This window comes from Myxine glutinosa, chromosome 10 (assembly GCF_964187855.1).
Source record: "Myxine glutinosa chromosome 10, kmMyxGlut1.1, whole genome shotgun sequence".
Classification (NCBI taxonomy): domain Eukaryota; kingdom Metazoa; phylum Chordata; class Myxini; order Myxiniformes; family Myxinidae; genus Myxine; species Myxine glutinosa.
In genome coordinates this window covers 42,529,440-42,555,985 of record NC_136270.1, presented here as the reverse complement: position 1 = coordinate 42,555,985, position 26,546 = coordinate 42,529,440, and the positions used below count along the sequence as shown (strand labels likewise).

General features: G+C 45.5%; 1 protein-coding gene across 3 annotated transcripts in view; it reads right to left on the bottom strand.

Moving 5' to 3' along the window:
* The window catches only part of TTF2 (transcription termination factor 2), a 107,162-nt gene that overhangs the window by 41,909 nt on the left and 38,707 nt on the right, over positions 1–26,546 (bottom strand). For all 3 annotated transcript variants that reach the window (XM_078785592.1, XM_078785591.1, XM_068127539.2), the window contains 8 exons: positions 22,146–22,232; positions 21,962–22,028; positions 21,175–21,648; positions 20,941–21,082; positions 20,683–20,844; positions 20,257–20,363; positions 19,839–19,920; positions 5,250–5,345 (listed from right to left, as the gene is read on the bottom strand). In XM_078785592.1, coding sequence (XP_078641718.1) covers positions 5,250–5,345; positions 19,839–19,920; positions 20,257–20,363; positions 20,683–20,844; positions 20,941–21,082; positions 21,175–21,648; positions 21,962–22,028; positions 22,146–22,232 — 1,217 coding nt within the window. The remainder of the gene's footprint in view (positions 1–5,249; positions 5,346–19,838; positions 19,921–20,256; positions 20,364–20,682; positions 20,845–20,940; positions 21,083–21,174; positions 21,649–21,961; positions 22,029–22,145; positions 22,233–26,546) is intronic.

Genomic DNA, 26,546 nt, shown 5'->3' with positions numbered 1-26,546 from the left:
ACTCCATATTAATGCCCATGATTTTGGAACGAGATGTTCGATGTTCAGGTGTCCACATACTTTTGGTCATGTAGTGTATATGGACTGGTTTTGTGGCAGTTTCAATCTGGCAATTCTAAAGTCCTCTTTTTATCACGAAACCTATAAATTAATGGAGTACCAGTGATTTTAAATAAGATGGCAGAGTAAATACAGGGATACAACGCAGTTAATGATAGATTAACATCAGTGAGGTTGAAAGGACATCAAGTGAACACCTGATTCAGGTATCGCTCACACTTCTGCAGCAGATTTTTAAAATGTGGAAGAAGTTGTATGGGAAGTTGCAGGAACTGGTCGAATACGTGCCAAAAGGAGATGTTTTAATTATTATGGGAGCCTGGAATGCAAATGTTGGAGAAGCAGGAGCACCAGGTATTTCAGGAAAGCACGGATTTGGTATCCAAAATGAGCTAGGGGAGCGAATGCTGAAGTTCGGTCTGGAGAATAAGCTCGTAATTACAAACACGTGGTTCGTACAACCCAAGCATAGACTGTACACATGGACTTCACCTAATGGGCGACATATAAATCACATTGACTACATTCTAATCAATAGAACATGGAGATGTTCTGTGCAATCTGCCAACACTCTGCCAGGTGTAAACTGTGGGACAGATCATGAACTTCTTGTGGGAAAACTAGTCAAAGTGAGAAAGGTTTAAAAAAAAAAAGAAAAAAGAAAAAAAAGCCTGGTCAGATATGTCCTGAAAAATGTATCGAAACAATCTGTCCTGGAAGAGAGCCGCATATGTGTGTCTGTGTGTCTGGCCATTTTCCACAGGTGGATTAACGGATCTTCAAACTTGTGAGTGAGTGCTGGGGAGTGTTAAAGGCAAAAATTTAAATCGCTCCATCCTGCCAAGTCTTTGTAGGTATGTGATAATATTAAATGATCTACTCTTTTATCAATATTCAATGATCCCCGATCCCAATCCTTGTAGTGGGTGCAGGGAAGTGTTTTAGCGGCCAACCCTCTCCCCCCCCCCTCCCCCCCCAAAAAAAACATAGAACAAAACCCCAAAATTTGATTTCTTCAAAATGCCCATAGGATTAGAACAGCACTGGGCAACACCAGGTACCCCTGTTAGTATGCAATAAAGGAAAAAAAACCAAAAACGTTTCGCAGAGCTGACCTCTTCCGTAAAATTTCTCATCCTTCAGATAGGCAGACAGCAGACTCTTCCGTTTAATTTCTCATCCTTCAGATAGGCAGACAGCAGACTCTTCCGTACAATTTCTCATCCTTCAGATAGGCAGACAGCAGCCTCTTCTGTTTAATTTCTCATCCTTCAGATAGGCAGACAGCAGCCTCTTCCGTATAATTTCTCATCCTTCAGATAGGCAGACAGCAGCCTCTTCCGTATAATTTCTCATCCTTCAGATAGGCAGACAGCAGGCTCTTCCGTTTAATTTCTCATCCTTCAGATAGGCAGACAGCAGGCTCTTCCGTTTAATTTATCATCCTTCAGATAGGCAGACAGCAGCCTCTTCCGTATAATTTCTCATCCTTCAGAAAGGCAGACAGCAGCCTCTTCCGTATAATTTATCATCCTTCAGATAGGCAGACAGCAGGCTCTTCCGTATAATTTATCATCCTTCAGATAGGCAGACAGCAGGCTCTTCCGTATAATTTATCATCCTTCAGATAGGCAGACAGCAGGCTCTTCCGTATAATTTATCATCCTTCAGATAGGCAGACAGCAGGCTCTTCCGTATAATTTATCATCCTTCAGATAGGCAGACAGCAGGCTCTTCCGTATAATTTCTCATCCTTCAGATAGGCAGACAGCAGCCTCTTCCATATAATTTCTCATCCTTCAGATAGGCAGACAGCAGGCTCTTCCGTTTAATTTATCATCCTTCAGATAGGCAGACAGCAGGCTCTTCCATTTGATTTATCATCCTTCAGATAGGCAGACAGCAGCCTCTTCCATATAATTTCTCATCCTTCAGATAGGCAGACAGCAGGCTCTTCCGTTTGATTTCTCATCCTTCAGATAGGCAGACAGCAGCCTCTTCCGTATAATTTATCATCCTTCAGATAGGCAGACAGCAGCCTCTTCCGTATAATTTCTCATCCTTCAGATAGGCAGACAGCAGGCTCTTCCGTTTAATTTATCATCCTTCAGATAGGCAGACAGCAGGCTCTTCCGTTTAATTTCTCATCCTTCAGATAGGCAGACAGCAGCCTCTTCCGTTTAATTTATCATCCTTCAGATAGGCAGACAGCAGGCTCTTCCGTTTAATTTATCATCCTTCAGATAGGCAGACAGCAGGCTCTTCCGTTTAATTTATCATCCTTCAGATAGGCAGACAGCAGCCTCTTCCGTTTAATTTATCATCCTTCAGATAGGCAGACAGCAGCCTCTTCCGTATAATTTATCATCCTTCAGATAGGCAGACAGCAGCCTCTTCCGTATAATTTATCATCCTTCAGATAGGCAGACAGCAGGCTCTTCCGTTTAATTTATCATCCTTCAGATAGGCAGACAGCAGGCTCTTCCGTTTAATTTCTCATCCTTCAGATAGGCAGACAGCAGGCTGTTCCGTATAATTTCTCATCCTTCAGATAGGCAGACAGCAGCCTGTTCCGTATAATTTATCATCCTTCAGATAGGCAGACAGCAGCCTCTTCCGTTTAATTTATCATCCTTCAGATAGGCAGACAGCAGCCTCTTCCGTTTAATTTATCATCCTTCAGATAGGCAGACAGCAGGCTCTTCCGTATAATTTATCATCCTTCAGATAGGCAGACAGCAGCCTCTTCCGTTTAATTTATCATCCTTCAGATAGGCAGACAGCAGCCTGTTCCGTATAATTTATCATCCTTCAGATAGGCAGACAGCAGCCTCTTCCGTTTAATTTATCATCCTTCAGATAGGCAGACAGCAGCCTCTTCCGTTTAATTTATCATCCTTCAGATAGGCAGACAGCAGCCTCTTCCGTATAATTTATCATCCTTCAGATAGGCAGACAGCAGCCTCTTCCGTTTAATTTATCATCCTTCAGATAGGCAGACAGCAGGCTCTTCCGTATAATTTATCATCCTTCAGATAGGCAGACAGCAGCCTCTTCCGTTTAATTTATCATCCTTCAGATAGGCAGACAGCAGCCTCTTCCGTTTAATTTATCATCCTTCAGATAGGCAGACAGCAGCCTCTTCCGTTTAATTTATCATCCTTCAGATAGGCAGACAGCAGCCTCTTCCGTATAATTTATCATCCTTCAGATAGGCAGACAGCAGCCTCTTCCGTATAATTTCTCATCCTTCAGATAGGCAGACAGCAGGCTGTTCCGTATAATTTCTCATCCTTCAGATAGGCAGACAGCAGCCTGTTCCGTATAATTTATCATCCTTCAGATAGGCAGACAGCAGCCTCTTCCGTTTAATTTATCATCCTTCAGATAGGCAGACAGCAGCCTGTCCCGTTTAATTTATCATCCTTCAGATAGGCAGACAGCAGACTCTTCCGTTTAATTTATCATCCTTCAGATAGGCAGACAGCAGCCTCTTCCGTATAATTTATCATCCTTCAGATAGGCAGACAGCAGACTCTTCCGTTTAATTTATCATCCTTCAGATAGGCAGACAGCAGCCTCTTCCGTATAATTTATCATCCTTCAGATAGGCAGACAGCAGCCTGTCCCGTTTAATTTATCATCCTTCAGATAGGCAGACAGCAGACTCTTCCGTATAATTTATCATCCTTCAGATAGGCAGACAGCAGCCTCTTCCGTATAATTTATCATCCTTCAGATAGGCAGACAGCAGGCTCTTCAGTTTAATTTCTCATCCTTCAGAAAGGCAGACAGCAGGCTCTTCCGTATAATTTATCATCCTTCAGATAGGCAGACAGCAGGCTCTTCAGTTTAATTTCTCATCCTTCAGAAAGGCAGACAGCAGACTCTTCCGTTTAATTTATCATCCTTCAGATAGGCAGACAGCAGGCTCTTCCGTTTGATTTCTCATCCTTCAGATATGCAGACAGCAGCCTCTTCCCTCTCTGCGGACCTGGACAGAATGAGGAGCTGGTCCAACACTTAAACGACAATTTTCAACCCTGGAACTCACGTCGTCTCTGAAAGGAACAACTAGCAAACAGTCCAATATACGAGATTCCACAACCATGTCGTACTTAACAACCATCTTGAAAAAGTTGAGTTCGTCAAATTTTGGGCCTCACTATCAGCCTCTAATGCAGACCACATATCAGCAGGTTTCCTGCAAAGCCAGACTGGGGATTCTCGATTGTGCAAATTCTTTCCTTGGTAAATCCAAACGAATAACAATGTTAAATACTTCAATCCACAGTTTGATTGAGTACTACTCTCCCTTTGGCCTGGCAACGCTGCCTCATCTTTCATATTTTGATACCATGGAAACCAAGACACTCAAATAACGGGAATCCCCCCAATCAAGCTGAATTTCTGGGATTGCTACTCCAGCATCACAGACAAGTCCGTGGCCTCTATCGTGTACTGCCTCCTTTTTGGTATTGCACCCTCTTGCCCTTTCCAGCCTGCCCCTCGGTTGCATTCTATCCTCCAGATCTTCGAGATGATTGTTCACCTCCTCATCAGCTCACCCCAGCCAACCCCCATCCCACCACATATATATTGATATTTTCTACCCTCGTTGTCCTTGCCCAGGCCTACTCATTCCCTTCCAGGTTATTGTTTTTCTTCACCCACCTCTCCTTCCACCCATATCTCCGTTTTTTGTTCCATTGACGTTTCATCTGCTGTTTTCCGTTCCCCCCCTTTCAGCATACTTCTGGCTGTGTCAGAACTTGTTAATCTCCTGTATTGTCCTCCCCATCACCTTTTCTCTCATTCTTCCCCTCACTTCATTCTTCTTCCCAGAGTCCTGTTGTGCCCCTCTGCCCTGCTGCTCGTATGTTTCCACTGTTCTTTCTGTTCTAACTCGAACGAGCCTTGACTTTGGCCACAAAGGTGTTGTTGTTGGCACTTTAAGCATCCCAAACCATGAAATAAAAACATTGCCCACAAAGCTCAACCATAGTTAGATCCATTAAAAAAAAGTATTATCAACCATCATCTATTACCAAAAGCAATGAAGAATTTAAAGCAGCAAAACTTAGAAGGTTAAATTACTGAACCAGAGTATTAATCATAATAAAAAAGGAAAAAATGAGATAAAATCAAACACAAAAGGTTTTAAAACAGACGAGTTTTCAAACTCTTACCGTGTTTAGCGGACGGCTCTTCTTGTCGGGCGCATGCTCTCTTGCTTAAGAGCAAGGCAATCATAGTTAGAGTCTTTCCCAAGCCCATATCATCAGCTGGGGCACAAGGGAGGAAGGATATTTTACCATACGAGTTAAAGATATTTTGGGGAAGGGAGAAGTGGGCGGATATGTAATAATTCTTCAGAATAATCAATCATGGCAAAACATATTCATCCTGGAACGGCACTCGGTAGAGCGCATACCTCCACCAGGCTGAACAGTTTACGTTTTGTATCCCACTAATAGGTCGGATCTGGATCCAGACCCAAACCAAAATCCAATTGGCTTGTTCTGGTCACCTACCTAACTCATCCACTAAGTTTCTCACCAATCTGTCCACCACTTTGAGATATCGTGCTATATATCGTTTTTGGCCCTCTCTCTCAATGGTGAAGAATCACTTTTAAAAAATTGTGTATAATTTTTGTATATATATATATATATATATTTTTTTTTTGTATATTATATATATATATATATATATATATATATATATATTGTTATAGATCGCGGTTAGATGTTATAGACCGAGCGGTGGTGTAAGACCGCGACCTAACAAACTCACCCGATTCACCCAGACTTTGGCCGTATCGCACCGTAGCTGCCCAATGGGGAAAAGACAAAGGCGACGAATGCAAAGAGGAAAAAGAAGGCCAAGACGAAAGACAAAAGGTTTGAAATATTACTACTGAATTTATTTACTATTTACACACAAGCAACAAAAAGCAATTCAGTTTATTTACAAGTACAAGACGCAGATGACACAGTGCAAATTTAGCTTATCTACAGACTTAACTAACCCAGGACAGCACAAACAGAACACTGACTCACGCGGGGAATTGATGATAGGACTGGCGGGAGATGGATGGCTGGCGGGATAGGGAGGTCCACTGGTCCTTCAGCACGATTGACTCGTTGGGCAGCCGCCGCTCCTCCGCGGCCGTGCTCCAAACTGCCGTCCAGGCCTCACGCTGCTGTGGCTGCTGTTTCGGTGGCTCCAGCTGCAGCAAATGCAGTTGCGGTGGCTCGAGCTGCAGTTCAACTCTGGACTTCTTGGTTGGACTCAACTCCTTGGACTCCCTCTCGTCTCTCGGTAAAGGCTCATCTCCCGTCTGCCTGTCTGGTCCAAACCCTCACTCTTTCTTCTTTTCTCTCACTCCTCACCACCGCAACCACTGACCCTCCTCTGGCAACCGACTCAGACCAACTCATCTCTCGTTGCCACACCCCTGCCTTGGGTTATATAGGCCCCCGCCCCTCAACCTTTGCGAACCTCCCCCACCGCTCTTCCTCCGCCCTCTGTAGCCAAACCCCTGGCTCATGGTTGGTCGAGCGGGGCTGGTTCACTCCTCCCCCTCTATGACGAGGTGGAGACACGCCTTTCTTCCCCAACCCTGCCTCGTGGCCAATGGCGGCAATTGGATCGGAGGGGAGGTAATATGGGCAATCGAGGCTTTTGGGGATGGGAAGGAAAGGGGGTCTATTCTCTTTCACTGGTGCAATGGAGTACTTTCAATTAATGGAAGACACAGCCTTATCCTAAAACACAGAATAAGAGATAACTATCAAAAGAAAAGATATATCGTGACCTACATGTATGTTTTTCTATGGACTAACTACGGGAACGCCCTTTGACCTTTATACAACCACAACGGAGGGAGGAGGGGTGATATTTTACAACAACCTTTTACAACAACCTTTTACAACATTTTACCACCACCACAAAAAAAAAAAAAAAACACATTCTCATATTCACAACACTGCACCCTCCTCCCCTTAGGCACGTCCCGGGCCTATTACTTTTACCTTAGTGTGGCATGTAGGTGTAGTTCCCTCTACTTTTAGCCTGACCCTGAGTGCGACAGTTTTAAAACATAAATAAATGTGTCCCGCTGCTCCATTGCACCCTGCCTAACAGACTTACGCCCACAGTTAACCGAATTGCGGAATGGTCTTCAAACTACACACTGACGGTGGGAAGCATTATTTACAATTGACGCTATTTTTATTTACAAAACTAACCCAGGACCTGTAATTGTTCTTTCTGGGGGGAGGACAGTCTGCTCTGCATCAATGCACCATTAAAGCACCCAAAAACGCACCAATACACACCCAAGCACCAATCGGTGCAGTCACCATTGTTCAATGAATAAAATAAAACCAACAAACCCAACCCTGCAGGTGTCTCTTGCTCTTCGGCTCCCTCTGCTGGTTATTATTATTTCTTCCAGTTGTTGTCATTTCCATTTTGCTTTGCTTACTGGCGGCCTATTTGTAATAAAGTGTGCCCAAGGTGTCCTTTTTATTTTCGTTTATTTATGGCCCACAGGGCCGACTAGTGTGGTTCACCTGTGGGGCATCGGTGCCCTGTGGCCAAGGTCCGCCAGCAAGATTTCGGGCCCTCATGGCCGGTTCCAGCAGAGGGGCCTTGCCCCAACCCATGGGGTCCATAAGTGGTGCTCGGCCACTGACATGTGGTCCATAATGTGGTGCATCGATGCAGACAGCTGGTTCTGGGAATTTCGGGCGCACAATGGCCGACCCACACACGCTCCCCTCGGCGCCCAACGGCGCTCAGGTCCTCATGTGGGAGACAAAAAGGGGGGACAAGACAGATGAGCGAGGGGTAAGGTCTCAAGGGTACACATCAAAAAGGCAATGCAAGGCGAAATGCGTACGGAGGGCGAAGTGAGAAAGCTCGTCCCTACCGTACGTCACCCCCCTGTTACCTAGCCTACCCTTGCCCTTACCCCATATGTACAAAATCTACGCATTACCAATTCGTCACTACTGTCACGTCTTCCCCATATTTCCCCTATACCAAATTCATCTCCACAATCCCCCTACTTCAAAATTTGCCATCACCAATTCATCATCAATCCTCATAAGGAGGGAGAGATGGAATTACGCACAATGTCACACCCACGTCATGATGCGTCGCACAATCCAAACATTTGCATCATAAAAAATAATCAAAACATGGCATGGTGTGGAGTACCTGTCACCTCAGGTGAGTGGATGCAGATGGTGCGAGGAGATCCTTCATCCTAACTATCCTCTAAATGACTTTAACACACTTTACACTACCCGGGGTCTTTCCCTGCCAATCCATTGGCCAACTTACACTATGGGTTCTGAAAACCAATTCCCATTGGCCAAACTGTGGTGCTTTTCAATTTGGGGTCTCACTCCCCCGATTCATCTCCCGGTGCCCTCGCACAATTTCTGGGCCGCGACGTGTAGCTCTCCCAACAGGTCTACCCACCTGCACACCTCCACCACTGTAGTTGCCACCCGAGCTTACCTAGCTCCTCACCCTAACCTATCTAACTGGGGGCAGCCCCTCTCCTGGCTCTGTCACCCCATGGTGCCCTCTGGCACTGGGCTACCCGGGTCCGTCCTCCGGATCCTCGGGCCCCATCCACAACAACTACTACCGGCTCCCAGAGCCCACCTGCGGCCTCACCTGGCCGACATCCTCACAGTGGTGGAGTGCTCAAACAACTACACACACTAACAGGCTACACGCCCAGCCATTTCCACAACACTAATGCACCCATCCACAGACCATTCTTTCACCCGCCCCACAGATGCCAATATCCAAACCACAATTTACCTGTACCCTCTACCTAACACTTACACTACCCGCCCCGGGTATCCGTGATGGGGGTCCACTCTTCCCCCATTCACACCTTCGCACCATCCACTCCACTCCACAATTTCCACCATACTCACTCCACGACCATCCATTCCAATACTCCATACCATTTATTCCATGCACCTGTCTTTCATTCACCTGTCGTTGCACACCTGTGCAATCTCACCTGGTGCCACCTGCACCCTCCTCCTCTTTCTGGACCAGTTGGTCAACGCAACACACATCACCATCACTCACTCATACACTGCTCCACACACCTGTTCAGTTGCACACCTGTGCAATCACACCTGTTCCATTCTCACCTGTTCAATCCTCACACACACGGCATCATCTCAGCTAACTTCTCCCCTCTGAAACTTGCGCTTCCCAGTCGTCCCTTTAAACTATTGCGCTCCCACGTCATTATCATCCATACTAATCTACCTGCGTCCCCACTACAGGTATCAGTCACTAACTAAACTTAACGTCACCTAATGTCAATCTTCGCTAGATCCCTACACACCATATCCTAACCCACCCGGGCTAGTTTTCCACTGCCATACACCCCCTAAGCTAGTGCTCCTTTGCCCCCACCTTGTGAGGGATGACAGAGTTGCCATCCCACCACAGCGGGGCATCTCTCACTATCAATTTTGTTCGTCCAAATCCAACAATTCAAAAATTTTCCATTTACTGCCAATTCCATTCACTTTTCTAAATTTCGTTTTAAATCACTATCACTATCACCATCACCCGTCTACTTATTACATCCTCTCGGTGCGCCAATTCACATCTACAGCCCGGCTTCGTACAGCCGAGCAATGAACGCGGGTCGTTTTGTGCCAGCGGCTGGATACGTCCCGCATTCGGGGCAGGGACGGAGGCTTACCCGGGCCGAGATCCCATGCACCACTTCGGCGTGGAGCCATCCAATGTCCCGATCTCGACCTGCCGGCACGTCTCAATAGAAAGTGGTCGCCATGACGACCCTTCCTATCGAGCTGCCCGCTCCGCCTTGTGGAGCCCGGACGCGGCCGCTCCACGCGAGGCCCAGCGTGGATCGCGCACGGCGGTCCTTTCGAACCCGCCGTGGCTCGGATCTCCGCTGGTTCTCGCGGCACGCGAAGCCCGGCACGCACCGAGGGCCCGATCCGGCTAAAAGTCGACCTAACCTTTAACCCGGTTACCGTCGACGCTTCACCTGCAGGCTTACATGCATACGCTACCTCTTTCTTGCTCATACATGCAGCCGTTCCCATTCTCCTCGTACCTTTTCTTTCACACCTCGGTACACTCACTCCGCTCACCGACTTGGTCACACACCTGACCACCGAACACTTTGGCACACATTCGTTGCTCGCACACCTCACCAATACACCGCTTCGCGCCCCTTTCTCGGTCACCTCCTTTGTGACGATCACAGGTGTGCTCTCACCCGCACACCCAACCACGTGCCTCACTACCAACTCAAATGTGCCTTCCCACACACGCTCTACCATTCCAGGTGTGCATCCTTCCATCCCAGGTGTACATCCTCGCCCACCTGTCACAACCAGCTCACGCTCCGTTTCACTCTCACTACTCTCACCTCCACTCTCAGTCGCGCACTCACCCTTACTCTTGACAGCATGCGCTTTCCCCATGCACCCGTCCGTTACACACCTTTCTCGCGCGTCCTCCCGCGCACACTTTTTCGTTACTTCCTCCGTAACACCCACCACACCGCGCTTCCCTGTGCTCCCTCGCACACGCGCTTCGACCAATTCACTCTTGACGGCACACTCACTCCTCGGCGTGCACTTTTTCCTCACACACCCCATGGTCGGACATTCTCGCACACCCCTTTTTTCGCACACCTGTCCTGTCACACACCTCACCAACGGCCTTTCACGAACACCCGGATCCAAACCAATCCCCAAGCCGACTGAATCTCCCCTCACATCATGTACATTGCCACTCACCTCCGTACCTCGTCGCACCTTCTCTGCCACCTGCAAACTTTTTATTTGGTTAGTGAGCACCGCATCATGATTTGAACACAGACCTTGTACACATTCCATCACCTCCTCCCGGATTTCTCTCTTAGTTTCTGTCCGTCCCTTCTTAATTTCACTCACCTCTTCTCCCACTTCCTCTAATTTTTGTTTAACCTCTTTTATTTCCCGGTGCGTCTCCTCAAGTTCGTCCTCTAAGGCTACCGTGACCGTTTCTACGTGCGTCCTTACCTCCCGGTCCTTCGTCTCCATTGCTTCTGTCACCTCTTCCACCCTCATTGTCAGTTCCTCCCGTACCATCTGACATTGCCTCTGCGTCGCTATTAATTCGTTTTTAATTTCTTTTTGTGTCGCCTTTAACCCTCCTAGTACCGCAGTGTTCTTTTGAACCTGCTCCACTAACTTAGTTTGTCCCTCTGTCAGCTGCTCCACCTCCTCCGTCAGATCTTCTATTCCCCCCTGTAACTTTGCCGTATTATTTCTCACCTCTTTCTCTATACGCTTTTCGCCTCGCTTTACCTCCTCGCGCAGCCCCGAGACCTCCTCACTCACCCCTCGTCGTATTTCCTCCATCTGGTTCCCCATCTGTTCGATTTCCCGGGCGGATTGTTCCCCTATTTCCCGCAATTTGTCCTCCATCCTATTTTCTAACCCCTCTAACCCATTTTTCACTCCCTCTATTTGATTCTCTTGAGCGGCCATTCTGTTTTCTACCCCCGTTAACCCATTCTTTACTTCTTTTATTTAGCGACGTTAACCCAGCTGGGTTAACCCAGCTTCAAATCAACTTCCTCAAACTTAACTGTGATAAATCTGAAATAATCATCATTGGCCCAAAAACGCTCACCAAGTCCACCCATAACTTTGCCCTCAACATCGACGGTTTCCCAGTGTCCACCTCCCCTCACATCCGGAATCTTGGCATCATCTTTGACCAAACCCTCTCCTTCGACAAATACACTAAACAGATCACAAAGACAGCCTTCTTCCACCTGAAAAACATCGCCCGTCTCCGTCCATCCCTCTCCTCTGTGGCTGCAGAAACCCTCATCCACGCCTTCATCACTTCCCGTCTGGACTACTGCAATAGCCTCCTTTATGGTTCACCCTCAACAATCACCAATAAACTCCAATACATTCAGAACTCCGCTGCCCGTCTACTCACCCATTCCCGGACCCGTGACCACATCACCCCCGTCCTTTACAAGCTTCACTGGCTCCCCATCTCCCAGAGAATCCAGTACAAAATCCTCCTCTTGACCTACAAAGCCCTCCATAACCTGGCCCCATCCTACCTGGCTGACCTCCTCTCCAGACACACTCCCACCCGCAACCTCCGCTCTGCTGGTACCAACCTCCTGACCCCCCCCATCCGGACCAAATTTAGATCCTGGGGGGACAGGGCCTTCTCCATCGCTGCTCCCACCCTCTGGAACTCGCTACCTCACACCATCAGAGACTCCTCCTCACTCACCACATTCAAAACATCACTCAAGACCCACCTGTTCAACACTGCATTCAACATTTAACCCACAGCATCTAACCCCTGACTATCTCCTCTCCTTCTCCCTCCTTTGTGCTTTGAATATTTCCCTATTGATTCTTCTTTTTTTGCAATTGTCTTTATGTTTTGCTATGCGTTATGTTTTGCACTCTGTCAAAGCGTCTTTGGGCTTCCTGAAAAGCGCTATATAAAATAAATGCATTATTATTATTATTATTATTATTATTTTATCCCGTTGTCTAACCCCTCAAATTTCTTTTCTAATCCCTCACCGGTACCCCTCATTTGGCCCTCCAATCGCTCACCCTGAGCATCCATCCGGTTCCCCATTACCCCCATTTGGTCCTCCAATCGCTCACCCTGAGCATCCATCCGGTTCCCCATTACCCCCATTTGGTTTCCCATCCTGTTTTCCATCCCTTTGAAATTATCGTCTGTTTTTACCATAAAGGCCATCATCTGTTTCATAAACAGGTTCCAATTCATTGGCATCTCGGGTTCGGCTACCGCGACCATGGGCGTGGCTAAATTTGGTGCCGCAACAACCATGTGCGCGAGGACGCCATCTTGTGCACCTGATACACCCTCAACCACACCTTCTTTACTCTCCTCCACCCTTTCCTCCACATACATTTCCCCGAGGTCCTGGGTCGATTCTACCCCGTCTATCTCTCCCACCGGCATCCCGTCGCCTTGAACAGCCATAGCGCGATTTCAAAATTCGGATTTTTATACAACAAACAAATTTCGGCTTTATAATTTCGAGCGCGTAAACGCGCTCCGGGTCCGGTCTCACTCCTCGACACCAATTGTTATAGTACTAACACAATTGGTGTCCAAAATTTGGGCTAAATAAATTTAGTCCCAGGTTCGAATCCCATCTCCTGACTACCAATTGTTATAGATCGCGGTTAGATGTTATAGACCGAGCGGTGGTGTAAGACCGCGACCTAACAAACTCACCCGATTCACCCAGACTTTGGCCGTATCGCACCGTAGCTGCCCAATGGGGAAAAGACAAAGGCGACGAATGCAAAGAGGAAAAAGAAGGCCAAGACGAAAGACAAAAGGTTTGAAATATTACTACTGAATTTATTTACTATTTACACACAAGCAACAAAAAGCAATTCAGTTTATTTACAAGTACAAGACGCAGATGACACAGTGCAAATTTAGCTTATCTACAGACTTAACTAACCCAGGACAGCACAAACAGAACACTGACTCACGCGGGGAATTGATGATAGGACTGGCGGGAGATGGATGGCTGGCGGGATAGGGAGGTCCACTGGTCCTTCAGCACGATTGACTCGTTGGGCAGCCGCCGCTCCTCCGCGGCCGTGCTCCAAACTGCCGTCCAGGCCTCACGCTGCTGTGGCTGCTGTTTCGGTGGCTCCAGCTGCAGCAAATGCAGTTGCGGTGGCTCGAGCTGCAGTTCAACTCTGGACTTCTTGGTTGGACTCAACTCCTTGGACTCCCTCTCGTCTCTCGGTAAAGGCTCATCTCCCGTCTGCCTGTCTGGTCCAAACCCTCACTCTTTCTTCTTTTCTCTCACTCCTCACCACCGCAACCACTGACCCTCCTCTGGCAACCGACTCAGACCAACTCATCTCTCGTTGCCACACCCCTGCCTTGGGTTATATAGGCCCCCGCCCCTCAACCTTTGCGAACCTCCCCCACCGCTCTTCCTCCGCCCTCTGTAGCCAAACCCCTGGCTCATGGTTGGTCGAGCGGGGCTGGTTCACTCCTCCCCCTCTATGACGAGGTGGAGACACGCCTTTCTTCCCCAACCCTGCCTCGTGGCCAATGGCGGCAATTGGATCGGAGGGGAGGTAATATGGGCAATCGAGGCTTTTGGGGATGGGAAGGAAAGGGGGTCTATTCTCTTTCACTGGTGCAATGGAGTACTTTCAATTAATGGAAGACACAGCCTTATCCTAAAACACAGAATAAGAGATAACTATCAAAAGAAAAGATATATCGTGACCTACATGTATGTTTTTCTATGGACTAACTACGGGAACGCCCTTTGACCTTTATACAACCACAACGGAGGGAGGAGGGGTGATATTTTACAACAACCTTTTACAACAACCTTTTACAACAACCTTTTACAACATTTTACCACCACCACAAAATAAAAAAAAAACACATTCTCATATTCACAACAATATACATACATATATATATATATATATATATATATATATATATATATATATATATGTATGTATGTAAGTATGTATGTAAGTATGTATGTATGTATGTATAGTATTTTTTATGTATAGTATGTGTATAATATATGTATAGTATGTATATATGTATAGTAATACAAATAAAAAAATTTTTAAAGTGATTCTTCACCATTGGGAGAGGGCCAAAAAAAAAAAAAAAAAAAAAAAAAGATATCTCAAAGTGGTCGACAGATTGGTGAGAAACTTAGTGGATGAGTTAGGTAGGTGACCAGAACAAGCCAGTTGGATTTTGGTTTGGGTCTGGATCCAGATCCGACCTATCAGTGGGATACAAAACGTAAACTGTTCAGCCTGGTGGAGGTATGCGTTCTACCGAGTGCCGTTCCAGGATGAATATGTTTTGCCAATTATTATTGTATATGTCCAAAAAAAATTATTGTATCTGGAACCGAATTCAGATCTTCACCAAAATCTAATCAATTCGTCTTTGTAACATTCCCAACATGTCCACCAAATGTCATCCAAATCTATCCACAACCTTTTGAGATATCCTACTCACAGACAAACAGACAAAGGCAGGGGTGAAAACAACCTACATCTTCCTTCGGTGGTGGAGTTGACCAATCGCATGACTGTCGAGTTATGACATCAATTATTTAACCAATCATATTAACTTTTTGTTTTTGATAACATTAATTGCAATCTTAATTTTAATGTTCCGTAGTGAATTCTGCGACACTCCGTACATCAGATGATACATGTCTAATCGCCGATGCTGGCTCAGGTAGCACACTCACCTTCGAGCCATCTAATCTGTGATGGATTCCCAGCCAGATTATAATTTGTCATCCTGATGCTTTACAGGAATTGCATTGCAATAAAATACAAGATGTCCTTGGTGGTGCACATCAAATTGGCTGTCCCATCGATACAATAATACGATTGTTTGTCCGTCTAACATTCCATCCCACCCGTTGTTGGACAATTCACCAAATTTCACCCACAATTTCACCCTGAAAAATAATATGGTCGCTGCTATGCGATGCCAAAGATTCTTCATATTCTTAATTGTCATACGCACCCGAAACGTTTTCCCTTAACTGTAAAACGACCAATGTGACAGTGAAAATAATTTGAGCTGATAATTTGATTTGATTATTCTCAAATTTGAGAACCCTGCTCCCTACTTTCGAGAAGATTTTCCCAATAATTTGAGAAGGCGTCACGGGCCTTGTGAAGATAGGTGTCAATGGTTACATTGAGGTAGCGGTCTGTTGTCTATACACTGCCCAAATAACTATGTGGTATCCTCTCAAGCAGGCCTTTTACCACTGAGGTTACGCAGGTCCTTGCTATTATATCCAACTATTTTGTCTTAAACGACTCGATTGGGGACCATAAAACCCATGCCTTTGTCCGCCAACTTCCAGGAATATCGCAACAATGTGAAAGAAAACATTCATCATTATTAACTTTTAACGATGTGTGTATATGAATCTGGAAGAGGTTAATTGGTTTTGAGTCGTTTATTGGTGCAAATAGCCTGCTCATGGTTACTTGAGAGTTGCAATGCTACGGGGTTACCGCACATCTCGTGGGATTGTGAGTTGGACGGGTGACCGTGATGGGCCATGGCATGATGTTGCTGTTTCGGTCCTGTTCGACCTTCGTTGGGGGGTGGTTGAGGAGTTGTGATGGGGTTGAGTGGGGACAGGGTTTGAAAGCTTGATGTAGGGAGCAGGGTTTGTGAAGCAAGGAGCAGGGTTCGTGAAGTAGGGAGCAGGGTTCGTGAAGTAGGGAGCAGGGTTCGTGAAGTAGGGAGCAGGGTTCGTGAAGTAGGGAGCAGGGTTCGTGAAGTAGGGAGCAGGGTTCGTGAAGTAGGGAGCAGGGTTCGTGAAGTAGGGAGAAGGGTCCGTGAAGTAGGGAGAAGGGTCCGTGAAGTAGGGAGCAGGGTTCGTGAAGTAAGGAGCAGGGTTCGTGAAGTAGGGAGCAGGGTTCGTGAAGTAGGGAGCAGGGTTCGTGAAGTAGGGAGCAGGGTTCGTGAAGTAGGGAGCAGGGTTTGCGAAGTAAGGAGCAGGGTTCGCGAAGTAAGGAGCAGGGTTCGCAAAGCAATGCAAAACCAAATTTCCATGAGTTTTCCAGGACTTTTAATGCAAATGGTTTATATAACAAATGGCATTGGAATAAACCACAAAAGTAAGACTGAAACCTTGATTGTTTTCTGCTATGCCATATTCAATTGGGTGAGACAGAATAATGTGTAGAACGCAGAATGAAATTCAGCGTGCAAGTCTTCAGCTGTGCAGTGTCCAACAAACTTGGATTTAAGTTACCTGGACTTAACTTCGTCATTTTCCCACAGTGGTATGTATGTGAAAGTCCAGTTGCTTCTTTTGAATCTTTATGTTCAGTGACTCGTCAAATAGGAGCATATATTTGCTGTCTACTTTCAGTTTCAAAAGGCTTTGAAAATGGGGTGCTTTTTTCGTGTCTGTCAAATGACGCTGTGCACTCTCGCATCGACCCAATGGGCAATATTATAATAACCAAAAACAAACTGAAACTAGAACGGAACTCAGGAGAAAGCATACCTCCGCCAAGTGAACAGTTTACGTTTTGTATCCCAGAGTAGACCAGAAAATCACAATACAGAATCACATTTAATCAAAATCATCCATCCATAACTTTTTGAGATATCCTGCTATATATCGTTTTTGGCCCCATCTCCCAATGGTGAACTTTGGCCCCATCTCCCAATTATCACTTTAAAAATTCTACGAGCAGGATCCGGATCCAGATCTTCACCAAAATTGAATCGATTCTTCCGTGCCACACATAACCTGTCCACCAAGTTTTGTACAAATCCGTCCATAACTTTTTGAGATATCCTGCTATATGTTGGTTTTAGCCCTATCACTCAATGGTGAAGAATCACTTTAAAAATTAAATAATTTTCATATCTGAATCCATATTCAGATAGTCAACCAAAATTTAATCAATTCATCCTAATGTTACGGATTCGTCACTTCCGTTGTTGTGGTTTTCATCCACTGTAAATATTTTTGATTCCATGTACTATTATTGTTGTCGTTTAAGGGAGAGAGGTTACTATTTTCAAAAGGTTAAAAAAGTCAATGTTTTAAATGAAACCGGAACCGGACGACGAAGAAGAGGAAGAGGAGGAGGAGAAGGCGGAGCGAATGAGTCAGAGAAGAAAGCAGAGTTGCTTCGAGGTCTGGAGCGAACGATTGGCGAGCGAGAGTCACGAGTGAACTTTGGGTTTCCCAGGAAGGGGATTCCTGCGACAGAGTTGTTATCGCTGTGACAGATCAACCTGCGTGACAGGTTTTGTGGTTGATTCCGGAGAGAATCATCAGAGTGCCGTTACGCCACGAGAGCGGGCTGTCGGCCATTTTGACTCGAGCAGGACTTGCGCTTCGCTCGAGGTTTTTCATCTCGCTTCAACCATTTTACACCGCATTCAGACGTTAATCTGGTGTGTGTGTGTGTGCAACGTGGCTTTTGAAGGTTAATTTGCGGTTCGCCGACTGAGCCGTGGAACGTCCATACCCGTGGGTGTGATTTCCCGGTCGCCTTGAGGGCGCCTTTGCGCAGCTTTGGCCGCGTGACTGACTGTCATCCGAACAGGATTCTGATCTCGATTAGACATCGTTCTGACGATCACTGGAGCGGATCAACTTTGGCTTGAAGCCGGAATCAACTTTGGCTTGAAGCCGGGAAGAGAGACATTGGGGAATGTTCTTCTTTTCGCTCACTTGGAGCACAGTGAGTTATATTGTACGAACCTGATGGTAGCATCATAGGAAATATATATTGGTTGTACAAGTGATTACTATTGTTGTTGTACTGTTATTCTTGTGTGATCTTAATACAATATTTGTTTGTTGGTAACAATTGGTGTGGCTTCACCATTGATCTTTGACATACAGAATAACACATTTTTCTGCCGTGACTCCTCTCGGGGCTCGGAGGTCCACCGTGACCAGGGGGTTTGGGGAGGAGTCCGTAACACTAGTCATACACACAACCTGTCCACCAATTTTCGTCCAAATCCGTCCACAACTTTGAGATATCCTGCTATGTATCGTTTTTGGCCCCATCTCCCAATGGTGAAGAATCAGTTTTAAAATTCTAGCAGCCGGATCCGAATGCGGATCTTCATCAAAATCTGATAATTTCGTCCTGGTCACATACGCTACATCTCTGCCAAATTTCGTCCGAATCCGTCCACAACTTTGTGAGATATCTTGTTCACAAACAAACAAACAAGAAATATGTCGTGCATGGCACAATACTTGCGAAATCCCTAAAATAAGTTGTTGGCCCATGTTGACCTCAAAAATAGGTGGGGGTTGAATTCAGGGACCAGAGGCCTGGCAGATTATTTATATCTACGCACTTTCATCGATTTTTTTTTCCAAGAGTTTCAAGAACTTTGATAAGTTTCTTAGGACTTTCCAGTACTGGAAAATGCTTTTCATTTTTCCAGAAATTTAAAGGCCTGTGTAAACCCTAGGGTGGGGATTGATGCCTGAGGGTTGGGAGGGTGGGGGACTCAAGGTTTGGGGGAGTGGAGAGCAAATATGGGACAGAGTTGGGAAGGGAGGTTGAGGCTTTTAGGGGGAGGGGGGAGAGGAATGAGACTTAGTGTTCAGAGACGAAGGTTGATGATCTGGGGTTTGGGAGGGGTAGGGGGAAGGGAATATACACTTGAGGTCACATGCTGAATAATTGGTCACATTTTACATTGTGCAGATGTTCCGTCAGTCCCTGCTAGTCCGTAATATTTCCCTGTAGTCATTACAAACCACGCGGTACATTTCAAATAAGCTATTGTGTTTCAATACCTTTGACAAATCCATATTCTTACACCGATTGAGGACTGCTTCAACAGCACATTTTGGTGTAGTTTTGGTGTACAATGTTGAACCTTTCCAGCATACAATTTTCAACTATGAAAACTACATGCATCTCTCTACTTCCCAAAAAAATGATGGGCCTAAAACAAACATCAATTCAACAAGATAGTTAGAGTGACAGAGCAGTAGGGCTATCAGGACAGCGAGATGCAAGGTAATCTGCATTGAAAGAACAAACTAACTACTTTGGAAATCAAGCACGATAACGTTTCATAATCTTGCAATGGAAGCTCGAAGAGGTGAAAATAAATAAATAAATAAAAAGATCTGCACCCACCAAGAATTCCACCACATGGTAACTGCTGCTCACGCCACAGCATCCACGCCAAGGCCTCCCTCTGGTGTGGTAGCAATGACACCTGCTCCATGAAATAGGATGAAAGGGATGGAGACAATTGAAACAACCTTATTAATTAAAATTACAAGACAGGAACCATTTGCACAATGAAAAGGAGAATGTTTGCAATTGCTATACGCTATTTATTTATTGGCCAACTTGAAATTTATTCAGCCAATTGCTATTTGCCAAATATTTAATTTGCTTCGTTATATAAAAGCAATTGTACATTGATAAGATACTTAGGAATATTTTGGTAAAAATGAAATACAATAAATAATTTGCACTCAGCACTTGTCTATCCACAAAGGGCCAAGGTTTCCTCAGCCAACCACAAATGCCTCGATGAGATACTCACCCGGAGGCCAGGTGGATCAGTGGCTTGCTGACTGGAAGGAGGCTGCGTCTCCAGGCAGTGATGCAGCCTCTCAATAACATCACGAGAGAAGTCCTTTTCTTGAAAATCTGCAGCAAGAACATCCATAGTGAACATTGTTACTTAACCGTGTCCCCAACCATTTACCAGACATGCATGGACCGATTTTGTTCAAAATTTGCAGAAGGACAACACATAAGAGTACACATATGCAGAAGATTTTGTTTTTTTTAATCCGCCCAAAGAAGGCGACTGGCGGCCTTTAACTCCGCACAGCAAAATTACTAAAATCACGGGGACTATGACATTTTATGTCTTTTCTCCTTGTCTTTTTACATACTATGTGAAAAATACCTCGTCCTCGAAAGCAATGGCATAGATTTTTCAATCTTGACCTTGCATTTCTACCTTTGGTGCCCAACGCATGTTTGATGGCAGAGCATTTGCCATGTCCATCGTGTATAGTGCTTGGCAGTGCTGGGATCAACATCGCTCCGTTAGGCCTTCCGCTAGCCATTTGAATGGATGCACCTGAAGGTTGCATCTTTGTTTGATGTGGGGCCTTGACATCTATAAAAGAATTTTTATTTATTTATATAAAACCTGGAACGTCAATTGCTACATTATTTCAGGCCAAAAATGTGGTAACGTTCACAATAACATCACCTTGAGAAGCAGCATTGGCATTTCTCAGCACTTTGCGTTGGAGATCCAAAGTTTGGAGCTGCTGGTTTAGCTCATCAATCTGTGTCCTCAGCCTGTCTCCGTTGTCTGGCAGGTATTGCACATTTGTTGCAGCCAAAGTTGCCTGGTGAAATGAAAGAACTGTGAATGCACACATACCCTTCAAGGAACTGATACCAACAAACATTTTGTCTGTTCGATGGAAACATTTCTCACCATTTTGCGCTGCAGCTGAGAAACGATGCAGTTACGCTCTTCCACAATACTGAACCCAGGGCAAGAAGTAACCTTTTTCTGTATCAGGCACATTTTGTCTGCTTCACCACGTTTCTGGATATCACTCCCAGAGCCTAATTCTGGCTTTCTGGTGTTGGGTGCTTGGCCTTTAAATAGTGCTACTGCTGATCCTTGTTTTAAACCATCAGTTTTACCACCATCCATGTGACACAATATTTGCTCCTGGCGACAATCTGATTGGAAGCCCTTATCTTCAACATGTTTGGCCAAGTTATTCTGTTTACTCAGCAGCACCACATTTTCATCCTGAACCTTTTTACCACCGCATCTTTGTGGATTTCCATTTGATGTGCAGACATTGCCACTAATAACATTAAGAGGATTGTGGTGAGTAGGATCCAAAGTGTGACCATCTACAGGTTGCAAAGGCATACTTCTCTCCTTTTTTGCATCCTGCACACAAATATAAATAAACAAAAGTCAAAACGGTAAACCAAGTCTGCTGGTATACAATGGTGACCATTTGGCAGGAAAACATATTTCCACCATAACACAAAAGCAAGAAAAATTTCAACTTGGAAGTCCAAATGAGGTACAAAATGGTGAGGATTTCTTCTGCCCGTTTGTTGTTCTGCTCCGAGTACTTGCCTTATGATCCTGTGACCTCAGGATTTAATACCATACACTAAAGTCTAGCGAAGCATTAAATTTTTTGGTAAAAATGTGCGTGCAAAGTGAAGGCTAAAAACTAACTGAAAAGATATACCTTCCAAGGAACACTTCCACACCAAGTCGAGCCATTAAGCTTTCCCTGGCAGCATCGAAAGAACAGCCTGGTTGAAGTCAACCAAGAAGGAAAAAAAGAAAAGGGAATAAGCATTTGTGCATTACAGCAGAATGTTAAAACAGCTCACGACATCAGAACAATTGTGCTCACTGGTTTACGTCACCTTGTGCACTTATGTGCAGCATCATCGTAGATTGCTTGCAGTTCAACCATGGTACCTTCATGGTGGAGGCAATGGGATAGCTCAACCCTGCAAGGAAGCACCACATAAATGGAAAAAAAACAAAAAACTATTGCTTCCTGCCCAAAATGCATGGACGTTTAAACTGAAGTGCATTGTGGATAACCAACCAACTTGTGTGCCAGACAAATTGATGCAGTGTTAATTTATATATTAAAGTAGGTGGATTCTTCATCTGTTTCTCTTTTATCTTGTCATTACTACTGCTGGGAAGGCATTGTCCAGTATAATCCAGAATAGTCCAGTATAGTCCAGAAGGCATAACCCATCCAGTATAATCACTGCCAAAAACTGCTTCAGCAACACCAACACTCTGTAACAGAGTATGGTACATCAGAATCAGAAGAATCTGTCTTTTAAGTACGTTTAAGGGAATGGTGGCCTTTATGTCACATACCAGGCATAAGTCGAGGCACAATCCTACAACATAGAGAACATTCTGGCAGAGCCGTAGGCATGGGTATGGGAACACTACCAAATGTGCGCAGAGCGAGCAAGTCTTGCGGACTTCACTAGGTGGGGCGCTGGGCAGCACAATACAAAAACACCCATAGAGAAGCGGTTGGTTTTGAGAGGGAGAGCGTTCCGCTGGTTCCCGATGGCATAGTGGTGTGGGAGAGGCAGTCCTAGAGAATCGGTTCATTGCTATGGTATGGAGTGGATCGCACTCTCTGCTCTGACGTCCCCTTTACACTATGCCTCCTCCCGCAGATCTGTGTGGCTCGGTTGGTGGAGTCCAGGTCAGTGAGCCAAGTGCCAGCCGTCGTACTACACAACTCATACATCGGTCGAGGCTGGTAGTCCTTCGTCTCGTCCCACTCTTCACTGTCGTACACACTCTCTAGGCCTCTCTCCGCTCCCCCGTTTAAATTCACTGGATCTCTTTTTGAGTATTCAGATGGTGGTGGTTGCTTGCTTAGAACAGCAGACTCACCATAAACCCTTTGAAAGGAAAGGATATTTCCGTATTTGAGAGTTGAACACTCATTATTAAATTCACCTCCTCGCCGGCGAAGAAAGTCTGCTCAGGTTTCATCTTAGATTAGGACCTTGGCGAGGTGAGGTGCACAATTGGATGACAATTGGATAATCCGTGTACCAAATTTTTTTTGTATACAGCAAATCCTCGAATATCATGGGTTTGAATATCACGGGTTTTGGCCAATCGCGAGTAACCTATTGTTCTCGATTTAATTATCACAGGCCAATCGCGGTGTTTGAATCACGGTGTTTGAGCTGAGGAGTCATCTTTTGCACACGCATGTACGATAACCACCCATTACCCGCCTTTCATTGTTTCTCATGCACCGTTTTTAATGGCGCCCCAACATAAAACAATTGACAAAATTAGTTGTGCCAAAAGGTAGAGAACAGTTATAACATTGGGTGAAAAAAAAATGGAATTGTTAGGTTGGCTGGATGTGAATGTGCCGCATCTGTGGGCTGCCATTGCAGGATAAATGAATCGACTGTGTGCTATATCCGTTAGTGAGTCGAATACCCATGTAAGTGTTGCCGCCAGAAAAGCGCAATTCCAGTCTGGTGATCCTCATTTTGAAAGGATGGAAAAAGCCTCTAATGTTTGGTTTGAGCACCAAACAGAAAAAAAGTACCTTTGAGACAGGTGATATGGGAGAAATCATTGCGCATTTACTAACGATTACATGAGGCATCCCGGGACCAAAGATGCTAATTCAACCACGACTACCCACAAGTTCCACGTGAGCAAGGGCTGGTGTGAGAACTTCAAATGAAGTTTTGGCCATCATAAATGTCAAATCAGCCGGGATGCATCAGCATGAGTATCATGTTGGGATGCTCCAGGTTTACAAGTATTATTTCATGTCACATGTCGTTGAACATGATATTTCGTATGTTGTTGAACATGATATTTCACATGGTTCCAGGTTCCTTTAAAGCCAGAAATTATATTCTATGTTCCACGAGGCAATCTTCTAAAGCTGAAAATAACTGTTCTAGAATTGTCTTGAAGTGGTGTATTTTTTTGTTAATTGGTGTACACCACTCCTTTCCTAGTCCATCTACATAAATATCATGCACGATGATGATGCCATGATTATGTCATCACCGGGCGCTAAAGGAGGTCAAGCGATGGCATGCGGGGAAAGGGAGTACTCAGTTTTTACTCCGTTGGTTTGTTACTTGAAAAATCAAGATTTTTTCAAGTACAGTATATTGGTTGGTCTTGTGTGTTATTCCGTTTGTCTGTCAATCGCCTACAGGTCACAATTTTAAACCGATTTTCACGAAACTTCACCAAATATAAGAGTTGGTCATAAGGAAGAAGCCTATTGATTTTGAGGTCAAGAGTCAAAGGTCATCTTGAGGTCCGATTTCTAAAATTGTCATTTTTCATCCAATTGACTTGAAAGTTGAACAGCATTAGCATATCGAGGCACTATATTGGGAAAATATCACCGGGCACCGTTTTTTCACCGGGCATTTCCGGGCATTTCCCCAGATAGATTGTCAAATTTCAACTCGTTATTTTATCGTCCATGCGTTGTTGTTTTGATTATAGTTACTTTTGGTTTGAATTTCCTGTAACTTGTAATTATTTAATCGTGTTCTGCTCCTCGTGTGCGGCCTTGTAGTTGTACCCCCGTCGGTGTTTGTTATCTTAATCGTGTTTTGCTTGGCTCTTAGTTTTTTTCCCTTCTACCCCGAACATAATACTCTGTCTAACGTTCTAAATCCCCACCTCCCCCCCCCCCCCCCACCCCCAAAAACCAAACAAACAAAAAAAAAACCAAAAACATTTATTTTCCTTTCTCCACGTGTACTGTTGACTCATCCTGTATTTTCTGTCCAGGTGTGCTGTTCGCCCCGCCCCCATTAACTCCTTGCCATCCACCGTTTGCCCTTCACGTGACTCGTGGTGGTCCCTCTCGGCTCTCCCCCCGTTGGTATTTTTGTGCACATAAGATTGTTCACGGTTCTGTTTAAATATTATTTAAATATGTATAACCTTTCCCCTTCAGTGTTTTACTCAGTGGTATTTTACAACACGCTGTTTTTCTTCCTATTTAAAAGGCTTTTCTCAATTTCCTCTCCAACTCATTCCACCTCAAAAAAAAGAAATTCAATATCTTATACGTCTCCCTCACGACATGGTCTAAATTCACATTCATTCCATCCCTCCTCCATCATTCTGAACCGGATTGCTAACTTGAAAATCACAACAAACCCAATTTGTTTTCAATGTTCGTCTTTCATTAATCATCCACTTTCTAAACTCCCCTCTTGCCCCTCCCATCCAAATCCCTCCCCTTGCACCTACACTCCTAAACTCCCCCCTTGCCCCGCCACTCTTAAACTCCCCCCCTGCCCCTCCACTCCTGAACTCCCCCCTTGCCCTTCCACTCCTGAACTCCCCCCTTGCCCTTCCCCTCCCAAACTCCCCCCTCACTCCTCCCCTTCAAAACTCTCCCCCAACCCCTCCCATTCAAATCTCCCCCCATACCATTCCTCTCCAATTCTCCCTCCTCCCCCCTCCTCCTCAAAGCTGCCTCCTCCCCACTTCGTCTCCCTTCTATCTCATACCTCCACCCCCCCCAACCTTCTTCTTTCCTCTGCCCCCCCCTCAAACAACCCCTCACTGTGCCTCATCCCTTCACCTTCAAACCTTTCATCCTCCTCATCCTTCCCTTTCTTGGAACTCTTCTGCAATCGCTGACACACTAACAACTGCTCTCCCTACCTCCCCCTCTCATCCTTCATCTTACCCTACTCCTCCCCTCCTCTGTCCTGTACCCGATGCTCCCCCTCTCTTCATTAACGGTATGGACCTCAAACATCCGGGGCCTTCGCTCAAACCTGACTGATCTCTCCATACAGGTTGCTTCTGACAATCCAGACTTGATCTGCTTAACAGAGACTTTCCTCCTTCAAGATGTCTCTGATTCCTTAATATCTCTTCCTGGTTACTCCCTCCTCCGGTATGATAGACCTGAGCCTCGGCCTGGTGGTGGGGTGGCTATCTTTATCAAAAACTCTCTTCCTCACTCTCCTTGCACTGCCCTCTCTCCTCCTCACCCCCAGGAGTACCTCTGGCTACGGCTTCCTCTCCGCTCCCACCTTTTGTTCATATGTGTTCTGTACCGTCCCCCAAACAGTGATGACTCCATCTACATTTCACTGTCTGACAACATGGACCAACTTCTATCCACTCATCCCAACTCTCTCTTCCTCATATGTGGTGACTTCAATTGTCATCATGCCACCTGGTTGGGTGTGGGTTCCTCTCTCACCAGTCATGGCACCTCAGCAAAGGACTTCTGTGACTCACTGGGATTGACACAA